Source organism: Anoplolepis gracilipes, chromosome 7 (assembly GCF_047496725.1).
Source record: "Anoplolepis gracilipes chromosome 7, ASM4749672v1, whole genome shotgun sequence".
Lineage (NCBI taxonomy): Eukaryota > Metazoa > Arthropoda > Insecta > Hymenoptera > Formicidae > Anoplolepis > Anoplolepis gracilipes.
In genome coordinates, this window is record NC_132976.1 from 4,737,978 (window position 1) to 4,755,195 (window position 17,218).

Sequence of the window (17,218 nt, forward strand, 5' to 3'; positions counted from 1 at the left end):
GGATCTGTTTCATTGATTGATACGAAAGACGATTTATTATTCATTCGATTCGTTGAATATGTATCCGAATCATTGGGAATGACTCGCGGTTAAGAAAGAAAACATGTTTAATTGTTTTTTTTCATTGCGTGCTTTTATAATATTTACATGTCGTTACATTGAATTAAAGACATCATCTCCGATTTTACTAGATTTTACTCGTCATGATGAGGATTTTTTAAATATCAATATGCTTAGTAGTAGCATAATGCGACTTAATTTATTTTTAAATAAACCTAATTCTCTCACATAATTTTAGAGAGGGAAGAAACCTTATTTTTGAAATTGAATATTATCTAAAAAAATATGTGAATTATGCGTTATATAAATGTACGTAATTAATTGTAGTTTATATAACCATATACGATTATATTATTTTCTTACTATATAAGACAACTTTCTAAAAACCATGCAATCTTCTGTAATATGTCTAAAAGAAAAATAAGAGGGATTACATCTCTATTTTCTTCTTTCGGCTAATTTTGGTCTCGCGAATTTACACGTTATTCGGATGCAGATAGATTCTAATATATATGCAGATTGCAGATACGAAAGCCTGATTTTACATATACATTGCAGTTCCTTCTATTGAGCATATATATAATTCTCCCAAATCATTGCATATACCCGCTTACTTCATTTAAGAAAGGGAACTTTTTACTTTAATAAAAGTTAAGTAATTATGAAAAAAAGCACATTTTTATATCAATTATTTCTTCGAAAATATGCTGTCTTTGTTTCATAAATAAAAAAGAAACATTTTGATATTTATTTGCGTTGATCTCTTCAAATAGGCATATAGATTAGGATTCGATGACGAGATTTTGATCTCGCTATTAGACGTAATATCCGGTTCACCTGGAAAAGCTTTCGTACGTCATGTTGTTGCATTAGATGCGACTCGCAGCAGCGATTCGTTTGTATTATGTACATGGGTGGAACGCATGCACCGAACGCCGATCGCGAACGGTGCAAACACCGTTCTGGCTCACGCGGGAGATACGATCTCGCGCATATACATACATACATGGAACAGCAACGTCCTCGGCCGAGAGCGGATCCCTCTCCTCGTTGTAAGCCGGCTACGCCATTAAGCTGGAATTCAAGTGTATTAACGATGCTGGGCCGCGCGCGGCAGGTACGTAGCGACCACCCGTGGGCACCCGGTAGCGCATTAATGGCAACGCCACGGCGGAACTGTTCGTTAGGAAGAGAAGAGATTCGTTTTATTTCGCCTATCTTTTACGCGCTCGCGCTATCTCAACTCTACACGTTTACTGCCGACGCGACACGGAACCTAATCCTTGTCTCTTACAGTCGGTGGGAAAGGGTTACGAGGGACGCGATTGTACGCTTGCTAGGAGGATTTTCGCCTTACGATAGTTCAAGAAGTGCGTTTTGAGATTGTCATTACCATCACGTATGTAAAGTTGGCCCCTCGTTATAAAAAATTTTTTTAAATTATTGGAGTACTGAAAATAGCACTTGAAAGTGGGGCGGGGGGATATCTTGACATTTTTTCGCACCTTTAAGGCGGTATAACTTTTTTTATTATCAACTTTTTAGAGCTTTAGTTATTAAGAACAATTGTTAGTATCCGTTGGGATCACCAGAACTCTTAACAGAATTGTCGATTTCCGATCAAAATTTTCACCCCTAGAAATTAGAAAATTTTCGAAATCAAAACTTCGATCAGCGAGAACTTTTTTATTTCGCATCGAGTAGATATTAAATCTTTTTAATTAAAGTAAGTTATATCCGCGTGATTCTATTCTTTGTATGTCTTTCACGAAGCGAACCGCGGAAACACGCCGATGCGGTTAATCCCGCGAGAATATAAGCAAAGCGGGTTGTGTGTATCGAGATTTCTATGCTTTTATTTGAATTCTGCGTTCTAAGCGGCATTCTCGTTATCGAGAAATTCCGGCGTACAGCAGTTCCGCAGGTGTTACGCGTAAATAAATGAAGGTCATTGCATTCGTTGAATTATTAATTTCTTCTTTTCGTAAGAAAAAGGATACAGAAATTTTTATCGTCGTAATAATGATCCTTGTTAATGTAAAAAGTATATAAAGTTCTTTTACTTTTACTATACATATGTCAAAGATTGATTGATTCATTTAAGATCAATGTTTGGATAGTGGTACAAAAATTCTTGTTACCAATGATACCACTTATATGCATCTAGAGATATTCTGAAGAATTTAGGACGTGAGAATTTGTTTTATTTATTATAATATGATTTTTAAAGAAACATTTTTGGAAAAAAAGAATATTACGTATCAGGTATAAATAAGAGTTTAATATTAAATTAACGGTTTACGTCAAGAAACAATTAAACCTTTTATAAAATAAAATTATGTATAAGTTCAAAATGATAAGAAAATTATGTAGGAAATAATACATGTGATACATGAATAATTAATAATTAGAGTACATACATTTATTATATTATATTTTTATTATATGTTTCAGATGGTTCTGCCATTTCGATGATGATAATTACGTGAACGTGCCACGCCTGTTGAAGCTCCTGGACAATTATAACCCGCGGGAGGATTGGTACCTTGGCAAGCCCTCGATACCTGCGCCCTTGGAGATCATCAGGCAGGGTCCGGAGCCACAGAAGCGACCGGTGAGTGCAGATCAATCATACTTTCTCTTTTTTTCACGTACTTTTCTGATACGTTTTTTCTGACTTTTAAATATGTCTGTATGAATTACATACTGCCCGTTGATGTATAAAAAATATTTATTGGGAGATAAGAAGCAATACATACACATATGTAGTATAGTTACATATATGAGATTCAGATCTTTAATATTTCTGTAGTTAATGGATCGATGGATGTTTTTCTTATCTTGAATAATTATCAGACTTATTATAAATTATTTTTTCAAACTTTTTCCTTGCGCGATTGATTTATACATGAATTATTAATTTTATATTAATTATATGCAAAATATAATATCGAGAGTTCATCTACGAGTTTTCATTGAATATCCATCCATCGATCTAATTGTGTACATCGTCCACATCTTTATTCCGACCATTTGTTTTGATGTAAACTTACTTGGACCGTAATTACACGCTTCTCCGAAAATCAACTTAATTACACCCGCCTTTTGCGTTCGGTCAACTTCGAGGAAAATGTCCCTCGAAGATTTATTAAACGCCGTAAAACCAAGAGTAGCAATTTAAAACCATGACAATAACGAGCGCTTTGCTATCTGGAATGCGAAGATATCGCGACGTGAAATTTGTGTGATCGTCTTTGAAAGCTTCTGGTCACGATGAAATTAAAGTTCTTGCCGACAGAAAAGAGGGCTCGGAAATAGGAATAAAGGAATGGGATAGTTGTAAGAAAAGGGAACAAGATTATTCAAAGAAATATTTTCTTTCTCCTCGTTTTTACGCAAGGAAGCATTATCGCTCCTGCCGTCACTAACGGGTGGTCTTATCGAATTTATGCATCCGCAAGACGACGGCTTCCGGCGAAGTCGAGCGTGCATACGTCTTGGCAAGAGCACAGGTATAAATAGGGATCGCTCCGCTTTTGTAAGCAAGTCCGTTCGACGGCGAAGGCAATGTGCGAAGAAAATGCATGATAACGTCTATTCTTTTTAATGCTTCCCTCCGGCGGTGTCTTCTTCCCGCCGCGAGTTTCAAGCTATTATCTCGCACCTCGCGTATATGTATCTCCTTTATCCCGAATGCGAGTGTGTGATGGGTTTTTATGGGTAAATCTCGTCTCGCAAGCTCGTGCCCGTGAAATTTCGATTTTCTTTCACGGAAGACAGTCGTTGCAACCGCGCGCGCACGCGGGATTTACTGTGCTGTTGGATTTTCAATCTACGATACTTTTTGCTTTCACGTGTATCCGCAAAATTGCTCTCGGAGATTTGGCGTATTGCATATGGAATGGTTTTTCATAATACTTTTTTTACCATCGCGAACATAATAAAGGGGGAGATATTGAAAGATATTCGAAATAATATATTTTAATTTATTATTCTTTTTTGCAGTACAATTTTTATTTGCGATGCATTTTTTATTTACATGACATCACTTTTCAGAGAATTATAACACAATCTTTTCTTAAAATATTATTTCCACGAAACTGGGAAATTTAATGTATATTTTAAATTAAATTATTATTGTCTTATTAATTAAATTATTATAAATTTTAAATAAAGTGAAATATCAATATATTCGTAAAAGGGAAAGAAATGTGTAGTGAAGCGTTTTTTTCGAGACGTATCAAGCGGAGAAACTTGCCCGTATACAATCACGAATCGATAAAAGCCTGTCTCACGTACTGCTTTAAGAGATACACGATGCGATTCGAATGTCGCCGATATGATCGCTGACGCTCGGCAGCCGACGGTTTAAAGGAAGCCCGCGATCTTATCACACGGCGGTGTCATGCTATGAGGCCATTAATCCTTTTCTTCTGCCGAGAGGAAAAATGAAAAAGGAGAGTCGTCTCTCTCTTTCTCTGTAACGTCACTCACTGTCGAGAAAGGACCGGCCGATGTGTCCCGGAAAAAAATTCCAGGATACGCACGTCATTCGCTTTAGATATTGATAACCGTTTTAGTTCATTTGTTCGGGAATTTAAAATATAATATATATTCTTTTTTTTTTTTTTTTTTTTTTTTTTTTTAGCCATTCGCTTCGTCGAATCAATTTTTAAACTGATCGCTTTTTACGCTCGCAGGATTTACATTCCGCGATTGATATAATAGGATAAAATGAGAGAAATAGTACAAATTGGAATTCTTTTTTTTTTTTATCACGAGGGAAAAAATACGAGGAAGGGAAAATAGATAAAGACGAGCAAGGTTCTTCATGGTGCTCTCGAGATGAAACGATAAATCTTGCAAAGCCCGTAGGATCCGTTCCTCCTTCTGAGATTAACCGCTTCTTATAAGGTCCGATCGAAGCCATTCATCAAGCGTCTTTCTTGATATCTCTTTCCCTGATTTCTCTTCGCCGCTTGTTAAAGTCTAATCATAATACGGATCCACTGATTCTCTCCTTTTTTTAACTAACTACGAACTTCGCGCGATCTATGATCGCTGATAATCAATCGGATTTTTTTTACCGAACAAGACTACTGCGTTTAAATATTGAACGAGAAAAAATAATTTGGATTATTTGATTTATTGAATATGTAATTTATTTATTTAGAAATATCATTCTGTAGAAATTTAGGTTTTTTTTCTTGCTCTACATCACATACAAAAAGTATTCTAGGTCTATTATATAATTTTAAGGTCAGAATTTTCAAACAAATTTGTTTCTTCCTTCGAGACAGTTTCCGGAAAAACAAGCATCTTTTGTATTTTTGATGTTAAATATTTTAATAATTAAAATAAAATTCGTTTTAATTCAAATGAGTGATTCCGAAATTATTGTATTATCGTTTAAACTTTAAGGAAAAAATTGAATTTGATCGAATAATCTTATTTTATTAAAAGACTGAATTTATAAAGTTTTGTACAACGTAATTAAAACAAAAGTAAAAAATTTCTCTGTTTTTCTGCCAACTCTCTAAGTATAATTAACGTTGGAAACGGTGCGAGAGTTTGCGATCAATGGTCTACGGGAAAAAACGTCGACGTAAAAATCTTACACAAGCGTTCGAGGAAAGCCTCTTACACGCTTATCCGCTCGTCGGAATCATTTTTCACGCCATTATTTCATATTGGATCGTCGTAGTGAGATCCGGTCCGACAACTATTGCGAGACTAGTCATACAGCGAACTCATTACCGGTTGGCGAAAAGATACACGAAACGCGATCGATCGTACTGTACGCGCATGTTGGCATATCGATCGTCGCGTGGTAACCCACTTAAGATGATGCAGTGTTCATGTGGAATTTAAATTGGCCGATATCCTCCGACACGCTTTCCTGGCAGCACTTAATCCATCAAATACGTTGATAGAAGGTTTAATGCGTAAGATTTCTTTACGTATGCCGTCGAGCAGCGAAAGAATTTATAGAAATAATTGAGAGAAGATGATAAATGGACCATTGTTTTAACAAAGTTATACATGGTGTAGGAAATTGACGGCAGAAAATATAAACGCAATTATTTGTTTTAAAAAATTTAAGAAACTTTTATTATTTTTATTATTTTTTTTTTTATACAAACTATAGTGAGGTTTAAGATAATGATAAAAATAAAATTTTGATATTAACGCATAAACCTTTAGATTATTCTTTTTTATAGAACTACACAACTTAAAATAATTGAAATTTACATAAAAAATACTTTTACAAACTGTATCTCTTTAAGCCAAGAGAATGTTAAATAATTTATTTTTCATTATTTGATATTTTAATTAATAAAAATTTCATCTATATTATAAAAAAATTAAGATTTTGTAAAATTATTATACCTGTTTTGTTTTAATGTGATTACGCAGAATCTCAGTATGCATATGTAATTTACAGGATTTACGTAAGATGACATGTTCATGATCAGTGCGGTTCGATCGTTTTATTTTAGTTTTATTACGCAGCTTATTTGGCATAGTATGTTCCGCACGGTGAATGGACATTGTTCGGTGCGTTTATAAAAGGGTTTTGACTCGATCTCGGACGTTTTTCTATCCTCTACGTGGTCCTCTTTCTTCGCGGTCCTGTCTTCATTCAGCCTTCTTATGATCTGGTCCGACCAGTATCGCGTGCACCAAACCTCTTGAAAGTCGATCGGTCGCGGTTCCTGTAAGCACAAGTATCGATCGTAACACTTATGCTAACCAATTTAAAATCTTTTCGGCTTTATACGAAACTCATTCTCATGCAAATGTCGTTTACATCGTCATGATATTAATTAAAGTAAAAATCGTGCTCTCGATTGTGTCCTTATATCAGAGTTGCCCCGTCCTTTAATTAGACAAAGAGGTAGTCTCTTGCTCTTTTATGTTTTATTCATTTCGTAAAAAAGATAATTTACATACACACAAGAAAAAGTTACCGGAGTTTTACTAAAGCGTCTGACTAAAAGATGGTCTTTACTTGTGCTGTGAACAGCTTCTTAATATCTGCAAGTATTATATATTCAAACATCCATTTCTTTCAGAAAAATAATCTTAACTGATTGAGAAATACTTTATAGATAAATCTGATTTGTTTTCTCTCTTTCTCTTTTTCTTTCTTTAAGGTATTTTATATTGGAAATAAATACATATTTTAATATATGTATATATATATATATATATATATATATATATATATATATATATATATTAAAATAAATGTATACAAATTATGGATTAATTAATCATTTCACGACAGAAATTTAATTTGAGATTTTCCATCAAGAAAATCAATGCTGAAAATTCAAGATTTTGACAAATTGTTATCTCTCGTTATAAATTTCTCGCGCGATAATCAGGTTTGATTTCCGTTGAAAATTTTGTCACATTGCTGCGCTTTCCTCCGTGAATTTCTGCTCCGTCCCCTTATCTCGAGCACAAATCGCGATCCATGGTAGAGCCTCCGCTCGTATGTATCTACGGTGTAATACATACACGCGGGTGAAAGGTGCGGTTACGCCGGGCGAGGCACGTTGGCCACGGAGAGTACGTACTTATATCCGTTGTCGGTGTATACTGGCCGCCTTCTCGTACCAGCATCGTCCTTCCTTCGTTCGGGGCCGACGTGGCCGAGCTATCTCTCCCGACCCCCCATGGGTGTGGTACCATCTTCCAACCGAGATTATGGTCTCCGCCGTGGACGTTGCTCCCCGCGGGCTCCGCGTACTCGTATATTATATTTGCCCGAGAAATCCTCGGGTTCGTTCGTCGCACACGTGTGCGCATCCACCGTGTGCTCGGGAAGAATCGGCTCGTTACTGTCCCCCCGGCAACTGGAGCGGATTATGGCCAACTCCTTCTCTCGAACGATATGATATTTAAAAGATGTGGTCAGGCGATTAGCCAAGGCAGGAATAAAGTGGTAACCATTTTTTCACAAAGACAGCGTTTTACGTGTTCAATTTTTTTTTGCGCCGAAGTAAAATTTTCGGACACCCCGTAGCGTGCGTAGTATGCATTTTAGAGACCTGCCATCAACCACAGGAAGCCAAGATCCTTCGCTAATGCGGCGCGCTGTATCGTTAGCGTTTTTTTGCATTTTTTTCTCCAAGAATTTTCAACGAGCTAACCGATTTTTAAGTGGATCACCGAGCGAGATAAATATATACGAGTTTGCTGTTTCATGCAAGGACATTTGTATATCGATTAATGCGCAACATAAATAAATATCTTGAATTTTATTAGCGTTTAATTTTTTATATAAGAAATCATATAAATTGGTACGATTAACTGACTTTTGCTCTATCCAGATTCATTTCCGATGCGTGCGTCATTTATGTCGCGGAAACCTGCTCGACTTACGATTAATCTGTCTATACGGATTGACAAATGGTCGAGGTTCGTGATATACAATCGATCTATAAAAACGTGAGAGTACGGCAACTGGATGCACGGTAGATCGAAGGGATAATTACTCGGGGCAAGTACGTGCAGATCGTTAGTTTGAATTTTTTTCAGTCACAATTCTCAACGCAATGTGGTGTAACCGCGGCTGAGGGGTCACGTTTAGTGAAAGGCGCACCACCCGTCCACCGGTGGATGAATGAGCGTAACGCGTATTCCGCAAATTGATAGGCAAAATGAAGCACAACGGGCGAACGGGTTCTACGGGAACTGCGCTTCTAGGTCAATGCCGCGGGCGGATAATAATTTGCTAATCGCACGTTGCCTTGCAACTTCGCGCGAGTGCAATTGCCCGCGAGGCAGCGACCCGTATCGACACCGCGAATCTTTCCTCCTGTGATTTTATAGAAACTCATTCGCGTACTGTAACGTACATGTGTAACGGTTGAACCTTTTATTTGATTCGATTTCTTTTCTGTTTTCTGAAAAATTTTACATTTACGCGATCTGAGATATTAAACAGGGTGGGTTAGGTTACTGGAGGCTACTGGAATTATCAGAGAATTTCTTTTTTTATACTTGAAAATAATCAAAGAATTCTCATGGAATTTTACTGGGATTTAAGGAATTTTTAAAAAAATTATCTAATTTTGCTCTCATACTGTAAACAATCATCAAGCCAAGCAAATTATGCGTTTAAAATATATTATAAGTATATTTTTGTTTATATATTCAATGTCTGAACAAAGTATTGAATATTATGCAAGTACATATTCTTTGTAATTTTTAATGATAAAAAAATTAAAATTTTATACAAGTGAAAAATGCTTATCTTATAAAAATTATTCAATTTTTTCTGTACATTTACAAATTTAGCACTTGAAACTTAAGTCCTGTGCTTTTGCTTCGTATGAGTGAGAAACATTAGAAAACGTGATAGAAAAATTTATTTTAGAGAAAATTATACTAAAAAAATTTTTTAAATATTCTCTTTATTTAGAATTAGAATATTGAACAAATTACCTGAAAAATTAAAGAATTTATAAAGAATTTTTTTTAGAAGATTTGAGAAATACTCTGTTAGAAAAAATTCATTCTTCCTTCTTTCTCTAATTTTCGAAAATAAACTGTAAATTTTTGCTTTTCTTCTTTTTTATCATTAATTTTATTCTCTATCAGCGTTTATCTTATTTTTTTTTTTTGCTCTGCATTTAATATGAGGGTTAATGGAATTTAATATAAATGTGAACGGATTTATTGTTACATTTGATTGCATCTTTTTGCCGACTCTAAACAATCTTTCGCACTGACAATGAGAGAGAAACGTGCGGGACACGATCCGTTACAACGATCGCCCCGAAGAGCGATTAATCCTCGCCTGCAGGCAAGGATCGACGTACGTCGGTGATCGTTACTTTACATTTTCCCCGGCGGCGTCGTAATTGCGCCCGTAGGAGCGCGATATCTCGCGCACCACGCCTCTAGGTGAAAGGGTGAGCGTGCGGACGTATCGATGCAATGCGGGGTATGGTGGTGAAAAAGCGGCAGGAATAGAAAGGCAGAGGCGAGCAAGGCAAGCAGCCCGTGCCTCTTGCATCGTGCATGCAGGCTGAAAATCGAGCCGTGCACGAGACGGTCATTTTAGTCGGACGGTAGGCCGATCCACCCAGGGGATAACCTGCCGATGAACCGTAAACCAGGAACTTATTACCGGGCTCTGTATATCGGTACGGACGCTTTATTATTACGACTACTAGCGTAGTCGAGCCCGCGAGAGAAGCCGTGGCTTGCTAGATCTCGGAGAGCCAAGAAATTGCGTCCTTAATATCTCTCTGCTAACTCCACCGCTCCGCTCGTTTATAATGTTTTACTGTTGTTTTCTCGTGCGATTCTTCGTAAACGATGCTTCGTAAGTTTTACAGGCGGTTTTAGAGAAATTACGCTTTGGATGTCTTTACAAAGGCATAGTCGTCGATTTTAATAAATTCAATCTAGATTCTAGAAAAGATCCGAACAAGCTTGACTAGAGAGTGAGTTAAAGTAATCTAATCTGACAGAGTGCATCACTGGAGGATATATTAAAGTACGCATGAGCGAAATATGCCATGTTATGGAGTGCTTTTAGAGAACGATAGCGTTTAGCCAGAATTACATTGTAAGTCTTTGACATTCTATGCTTTACTCGTCAAAATAATTTGACTTATTCTGCATAGTTGCGGAATTCGCTTCGGGCATAATTCATAGAGAGCGTATTCCTCAGGAATTTCATACCGTTGTTGCTTTGAAATAGCTTGAAGGATTACTTGCATTTATTTATAACTTGTGATCGCTTTTTTTTAGCGAAAAATTATAATGTAAACGTTTCAACTCCGTTTTACTTGTACGTGTGATATGTATATTTATCTGTTTTATTTGTATATCATTATCTACACAGTTTTGGAACATCGCTTTTCTAAACTCACGATTTAAAAACGGTCGCTACGTTATTGACGAAAAAACATAAAACGGAGAATCATTCTGTTAAAAAAAAAACAAGTTTATTGCACTCTTGATATTTCTTATATAGTAACATTTGTCGATGAATTTTTTTCTTCTTCTCTCTGTCGACAAATGATGTCAAACAAGCACCGATGGCGACATATACATATATTGTAATTTAATTTTTCCTGCTCGTAATTTAAATTATGTTTTTATAATTAAGCTCATAATAAATTCATCGTTCCTGCGATACTTGCCCTTCGGCTTTCGATTAATTACCATTGGGAAAGAAAAGGTCTTAAGTGTTTCGACACGGATGTTTTTCAACCTTGATTCCTGGTATCGATCACCTTATAATTCTCTTTCTCGTCATTCCGCTTTTTACCGGCAAACTTACCGCGAAAGTTTGCCAATTAATTTATATTGTTCACCAAGGTGAGACAGCGTTTTACTGAATTTTATTATGCCCGGTTAATCGACCGTAAGTAGGACAGAATTTAATAATGTCGGTGATTGTCAGTTGCTAATAGCCTTTATTCGTGCCTTTTTTGTGATCTATCTTAAAATATTTTCATATTTTTCCTGTGGGGCGACTTACATATATAGGTATATTCAGTTAATTAAAAAAAAAAAAATACTATAAGAATATCCTGCCATGAAAGATATTTGTGCTTAAATATGAATATACAAAAATATAATTAAAAATTTTTTTTTTTACATCATAATCAATGAAAGCCGCCTAATTAAATGTAGTTATATAATTAAGCCTAATATAATTGTAAAGACTTTAAATTTACATATATATTTGAAAATTATATAGATTATATAGCTTACAATATTTAGCTCCTTACGATCAATCATCTAATTAAATGCACGCACCCCGTGAAAATCAATATGCTTCACTTAATACAACATGATCTTGTTGACGATAAATTTTCTCGCGTCGCCGTTTTACACCGTTGTAAAACAAACCGAGTGTTGTTACATCGCGCGTACACGAACCCCGCGCATAAAGTGCATCTTTTCACGTCGTCGGTTATCTCGCTCGTCGTTAGTCCGCCTACAATCGATGAACCGACGCGGTCGATGATGCACGATAATAGTAATAACAGCGGTAATAACTATAATTACGTGTTATTGTTGCCGCTTATTATCGTTACCGTTAGCAGGGTGCTTCTCTCGCGCGAAATCGCTGATGCAGGTACAATGCACCTGTCGTCTATTTTCTAACAACATCGTCGTAGAGCCGTTGATAATTATCGGTGCGTAACCTTGTTTTTTTTATTTTTAATTATAACGAATAAAGCGCGATAAATTTTTATTACAATTATAAAACTTAATAATTAAAAAACACGAGAAAAATGTGTAATAATAATTGATCAAAAATTATTTATCTTTTTCATATGTTTTGATTAATATATACTTAAGTTTTTGTAAAACTCATTTTTATTAAAAAAAAAAAAACAGCGCATATTTTTGTAAAAAGAAAAATTTTGTATTTTCATTGAAATAAGAGAAATATTTTGTATTAGGATATTTTTGTTAGTCCAGTCGATAGCTCTTAATTATTGCGGTATCATATCTGTCAAAGAGTATCTCGCGAGAAAAAATGGATAGTGATATATGTGGTTCTTTAACTGCTTCGATATTGGATTCGATCGTGACGTCAGATATTGCCTCGGTTCTGGTTGTAATTAACAGGTAGATAGTAGAACGCCGTAACTTTGTAGGGTGTTGACTAGCTTAATAGCCTATCAACGGTGTTTTTCTTTCGTCGGCATCTAGCTTCTCTTCTGGTTTCGTTTCATTTGAGCGATTTAGGTACAAGATTGTGCATTCTACATCCATCGTATATTAAACGATTTAATGCAAGTTTAATTGACCGAAGAGGATCCTGTTACCTAATTAATGTCTAATTTAAAAATCAACATTACAGTTGATTGCTAATGAATTCATATAATTATGTTTACTTCTTAGCATTATCATTATCCTTATTGTTATAATAAGTCGAAGAACATTAGTCAAATATTAATCAAATGGCAATAAATTACGCATTGTAATTTATATATTAAAAGAATATTGAGAGAGAAAATGCGCTATAAATATTATCAGTATTTTTTTCTACTTGTTTTTTTGCTCTCTTTCTCTTTGACAAAAAGATTATATAAAATAAAAAAAGTTCAATAATGAGTTCAAAACGGTAATTAGTTTTTTATACTTTATAAAATATTGGTAATAGAGTAAAGATTTATGATGGCTTTGATAATATTTCAATTCTAATTACAGAAACTTGCTTTTGAATATTTTAGATATTTTTGCTTCGATAAACGTAGCTCAGTATTGAATATGTAAAACCATATGTAAATAATAGCGTGGTTTCAAAATATTCTCTCTCTCTCTCTCTCTCTTTTTCTCTCTTTATCTCTCTCGTATGATTCATGAAAATTAATGCAGGTATGTATAATTAAAATCAGAGATAAAGTCGGAGAGTAATACTATTTTTCACGTGGTAAAGATGCAAAAAGCTACAAAAAATTAATACATTAGTTATAATTACGAAATTGTTCAATGTTGTGATATCAAAATATTTAAGCTTAAAAGCTTTTTTGAAATATTAATTGTGCGTGTATGTTTTAAATGAAAAATATACTTTGCGTTGGCAACAAAGGCAAGTTACAGAAAAGTAAATAAATATGACACTACTCATTATGAAAAAATTGTATCAATTATGATATTAATATTAAAAGATATTAAGAATATTACATTAAATTTAGAAGAGAAATATAAACAATATTACAAGAGAGAAATTATCTTTGGGTCATTTATTTCAAAAAGCTGTTTCCGGCGAATATTTGGGTCTATTGTAATTTAGGAGCGACAGTTCGCCGAAGCGGAATAATATCCGATCAGTTCTTTTCGAACGATAGCAGTAATAGCTCCATTATAGTCGATTGTGCGATTTGTTTGAATGAGATGGATTCCGCGAATATCTAGAAATAAATCGACCTGATTTCGCGATTTCTTCTTTTCCGGAACTTGTCAATGAATTGCCGTATTCGATTCTTCTCACCTCGTCGATTTCTCCGTTAACTCGTCAAATATGCCTTGGTAACGGTTATTTGCGTTTTTCACGGTGATTGACAGTCGGAAAATAAAAAAAAAAAGTCTCCTCTCTGTCGGACATGTCGTGTCTCATTCGTGTGTTCGCCAGCATGAAAAGCGTGAAATCGACCAGCGTCTGGGACTCCATCGAGGATTTACTGGTGTAGTCCTTTTTTCTAATTAAATTTCTTCTCTTCTGTTCATGTGCCGTGACAAGTCCATTATGATTAGCGGCAAAAAACTCGAGACTACGATGAGCAAATAAAAGAGATGTTATTAAATTGTTTTTACACGCTGACGTTAACCCTAGCTCAGAATATTTCATTAAAAAGTTCGCGCGTCGCACAATTTCACGCATTATTAGCGTGAAACTATTTTAACAGTCGCATTCTGTAGTTGGGAAGTTTCGAAAGATTGTCTACTGATTTGCAATTTGATGATCGATTCGCGATCGGAAGAGCGGAAATATTCTAGGCGTGTGCGAATACGAAGCCGCGTTTTACTATATTGCAATGCGAGCGTAGTCTCAGCTGCATTGGCAGAGGTCGGTCGTTCGTAAACGAAGAACACGACGGAAGAAGGCAGAAGATGACGAAAAGATATAGGTACTATATAGGTAGAACGAAACGAGATGGAAGGAGAGAGCGGTAGGTGGCCGCAGCAGGAAGGCAGTAAACTCGTAGCGCGCCAGTGGCCGTATTAATCATTTGAGGGTAGAAAGAGAGAGACGCGCAAGAGTGGTTGGCGGAGAGAGAAAGAGAGAGAGAGAGAGAGAGAGAGACAGAGACAGAAGATCAAGGAGAAAGATAGCACAGGGCAGGAAGGAGGCGGGCGAAATCTCTTATGAAATACGAGACATTTTATTAAACCTATTCGTCGGATCCACGGTTCGACCACAGCCGATAATTATCACGGCTACTATTCGTTTTAATTAAGAGCATGGTATGTCCTCTCGGGAATAATGTGAGCCCCCTATCTGCTAACATTCCAATCAAAAATACTGATTTGAATTTCGTTTATATTCGATTATTACTAGTTAGCATTTTAATTTTCTTTTTCTATTTATATTTGCACATTATTTTACTTTTTTTACTATTTTTTTCTCGATTTTGAACTATTGTATCGAATAGTTTATTCTAAAATAAATTTTTCCTAAATAACTCGTATAATTCTCTCGTGTAGCGTCGAAAAGACTTGATGTCTTGGCTGTTGATTTTACTCGAGTGAATGTAGAGGGTTTAGCCATATGAAGTTCAGAACGTGATCTGCCGTGCGTGCGTAATGTTTATTCCCCCTTTTTTTTTGCGACAGTGATAGGGAGAAACCACAAGGAAATCGTTCGTAGAGAACATGCCGCCACTCTCTGAGGCAAATAACTGACGTTGCTTCGTGGTGAACGCGGCCTTCTAATGTAAGATCAAGGTCGATGGGGAAGTGCATCAGCAAACATCTTGTCGAGTCCTACGCGCTTGCATGCTACGCGTTCTTTCGCACTGGCATCAATTACGAGAACCGCTTTATTTTAAATTGCTTTTTTAACTTTACAACACAAAAGGTGATTAGAGAAAGAAAATACAGCTTTAGATAAACAAAAAATGTAGAAAACTATTAAGAGTAAGTATAATATTGAATTAGTTTTTTTTTTTAATTTTATTAGTTTAACGGTTAATTTTTAACTATTATGTTAATAAAATAATATTTAATGCAATGCAGTAAGTTTTGTTATAGTTTAATGTAAAAAATTATTCTACTTTTTAATTTAAGAACACTGATTAAAAGATGATTTTTTAATAATTTATTGACAGTGTAATGAAGCTTTTTATTCTTTTATCTAACGCTGGTTTAATCTAAACATTAAACGGAGATATGTGAAATAGATATTAATTATTATATGAGATGAAAATTGTACATTGCAAGTTATGTTAAACGTTACTTGCAATTTACGAAAAAATTGCGATATATCTGCGACCTGAAACGAAAGCACACGGATGTGCGCCATATGTTGTGCATTCTACGGCGAATTTCTTCATTCATTTCTGTTCTTTTTTTCGACTATTTTGCACCTTTCTTACTGTGCTCTAAACTATTTTGCACCTCTCTCACTGTGCTCTAATCATTGCATTTAACAAGTTTGTTCGTTGTAACTCTTTTATTTTTTTTTTATTTTTTAATTACTAATATATACACATACATTTAGATCAAAATATATTTTTTGCAATAAAACTGAAGAAATTTTTAATCTAATTGTTAAGTTCTCTTGCAGCAAACTTATAAAATACATATATAAAGAAAGCTTTAAAAAATCTGTGTTTTCGAATTATTTAATACAATTCTTTAAGCTATATTCTTTTCAAAATATTTTGCCAAAGACTATACTTGATACTTTTGTCAAAGACTGTAAAGCTGTAGGGATTCTGGAAAAATATTTTCTTGCAAATTTTTTACATTTTCCTGCTGCGTCGATGTGAGTAGCATCACAAAAATGCTGTCTCTTGAGTACTGATTTCAGTCGAGACAGGTAAAAATCTGCTGGCGCCAGGTCAGAAAAGTACGAAAGGCATCATATTGTTCTTTACTAGCGAACTGTTTGACCAAAAATAAATGGTAAGCTGGAGCTATTGTCATAAAGGAAACAACCTCTTATTGTTCCTTTATTTTTTCCAACATTTCCTTCTGACCAAATCCTCGAAAACGATTAAGAATAACGTACATTTCTTTGTTTGCCTTTTAAATTTAAAAAATGGACATTGTGCTCTGGGAAACGGAAAAAAACTTTTAACGTAACATATTTATCCAGATATAAACTGAAAATTAAAACAATTTTTTTATGACTTACTGACACATCATTAGTTTTCCTATAATTTCTATTGAAAAAGCAAAACAAATATTGATGTTTCAATGTAGATGGATAGTTTTAACTGTATGACATGTTTATAAAAGAAGAATAATATCTGCTTTGCTATTGGAAATTATTATTTTGATATGATGGAGCTTTTTTGTCATAAATTATATCAATTTTTATGAGATTTTTTTTGTACGAAAATTTCTATAAATTTCAATTTTTTTAGAAAAGAATTTTTCGTGTATTATTATTATTAAAATAATATTTCGTACTTTTCGAAGCAATTTTTCAAAGTTACTT

At 34.8% G+C, this 17,218-nt stretch overlaps 1 protein-coding gene across 1 annotated transcript in view; it reads left to right on the top strand.

The window, feature by feature from the left end:
- The window catches only part of Fng (Fringe glycosyltransferase), an 88,097-nt gene that overhangs the window by 34,997 nt on the left and 35,882 nt on the right, over positions 1–17,218 (top strand). Inside the window, exon 5 of the mRNA XM_072895321.1 lies at positions 2,515–2,674. Coding sequence (XP_072751422.1) covers positions 2,515–2,674 — 160 coding nt within the window. The remainder of the gene's footprint in view (positions 1–2,514; positions 2,675–17,218) is intronic.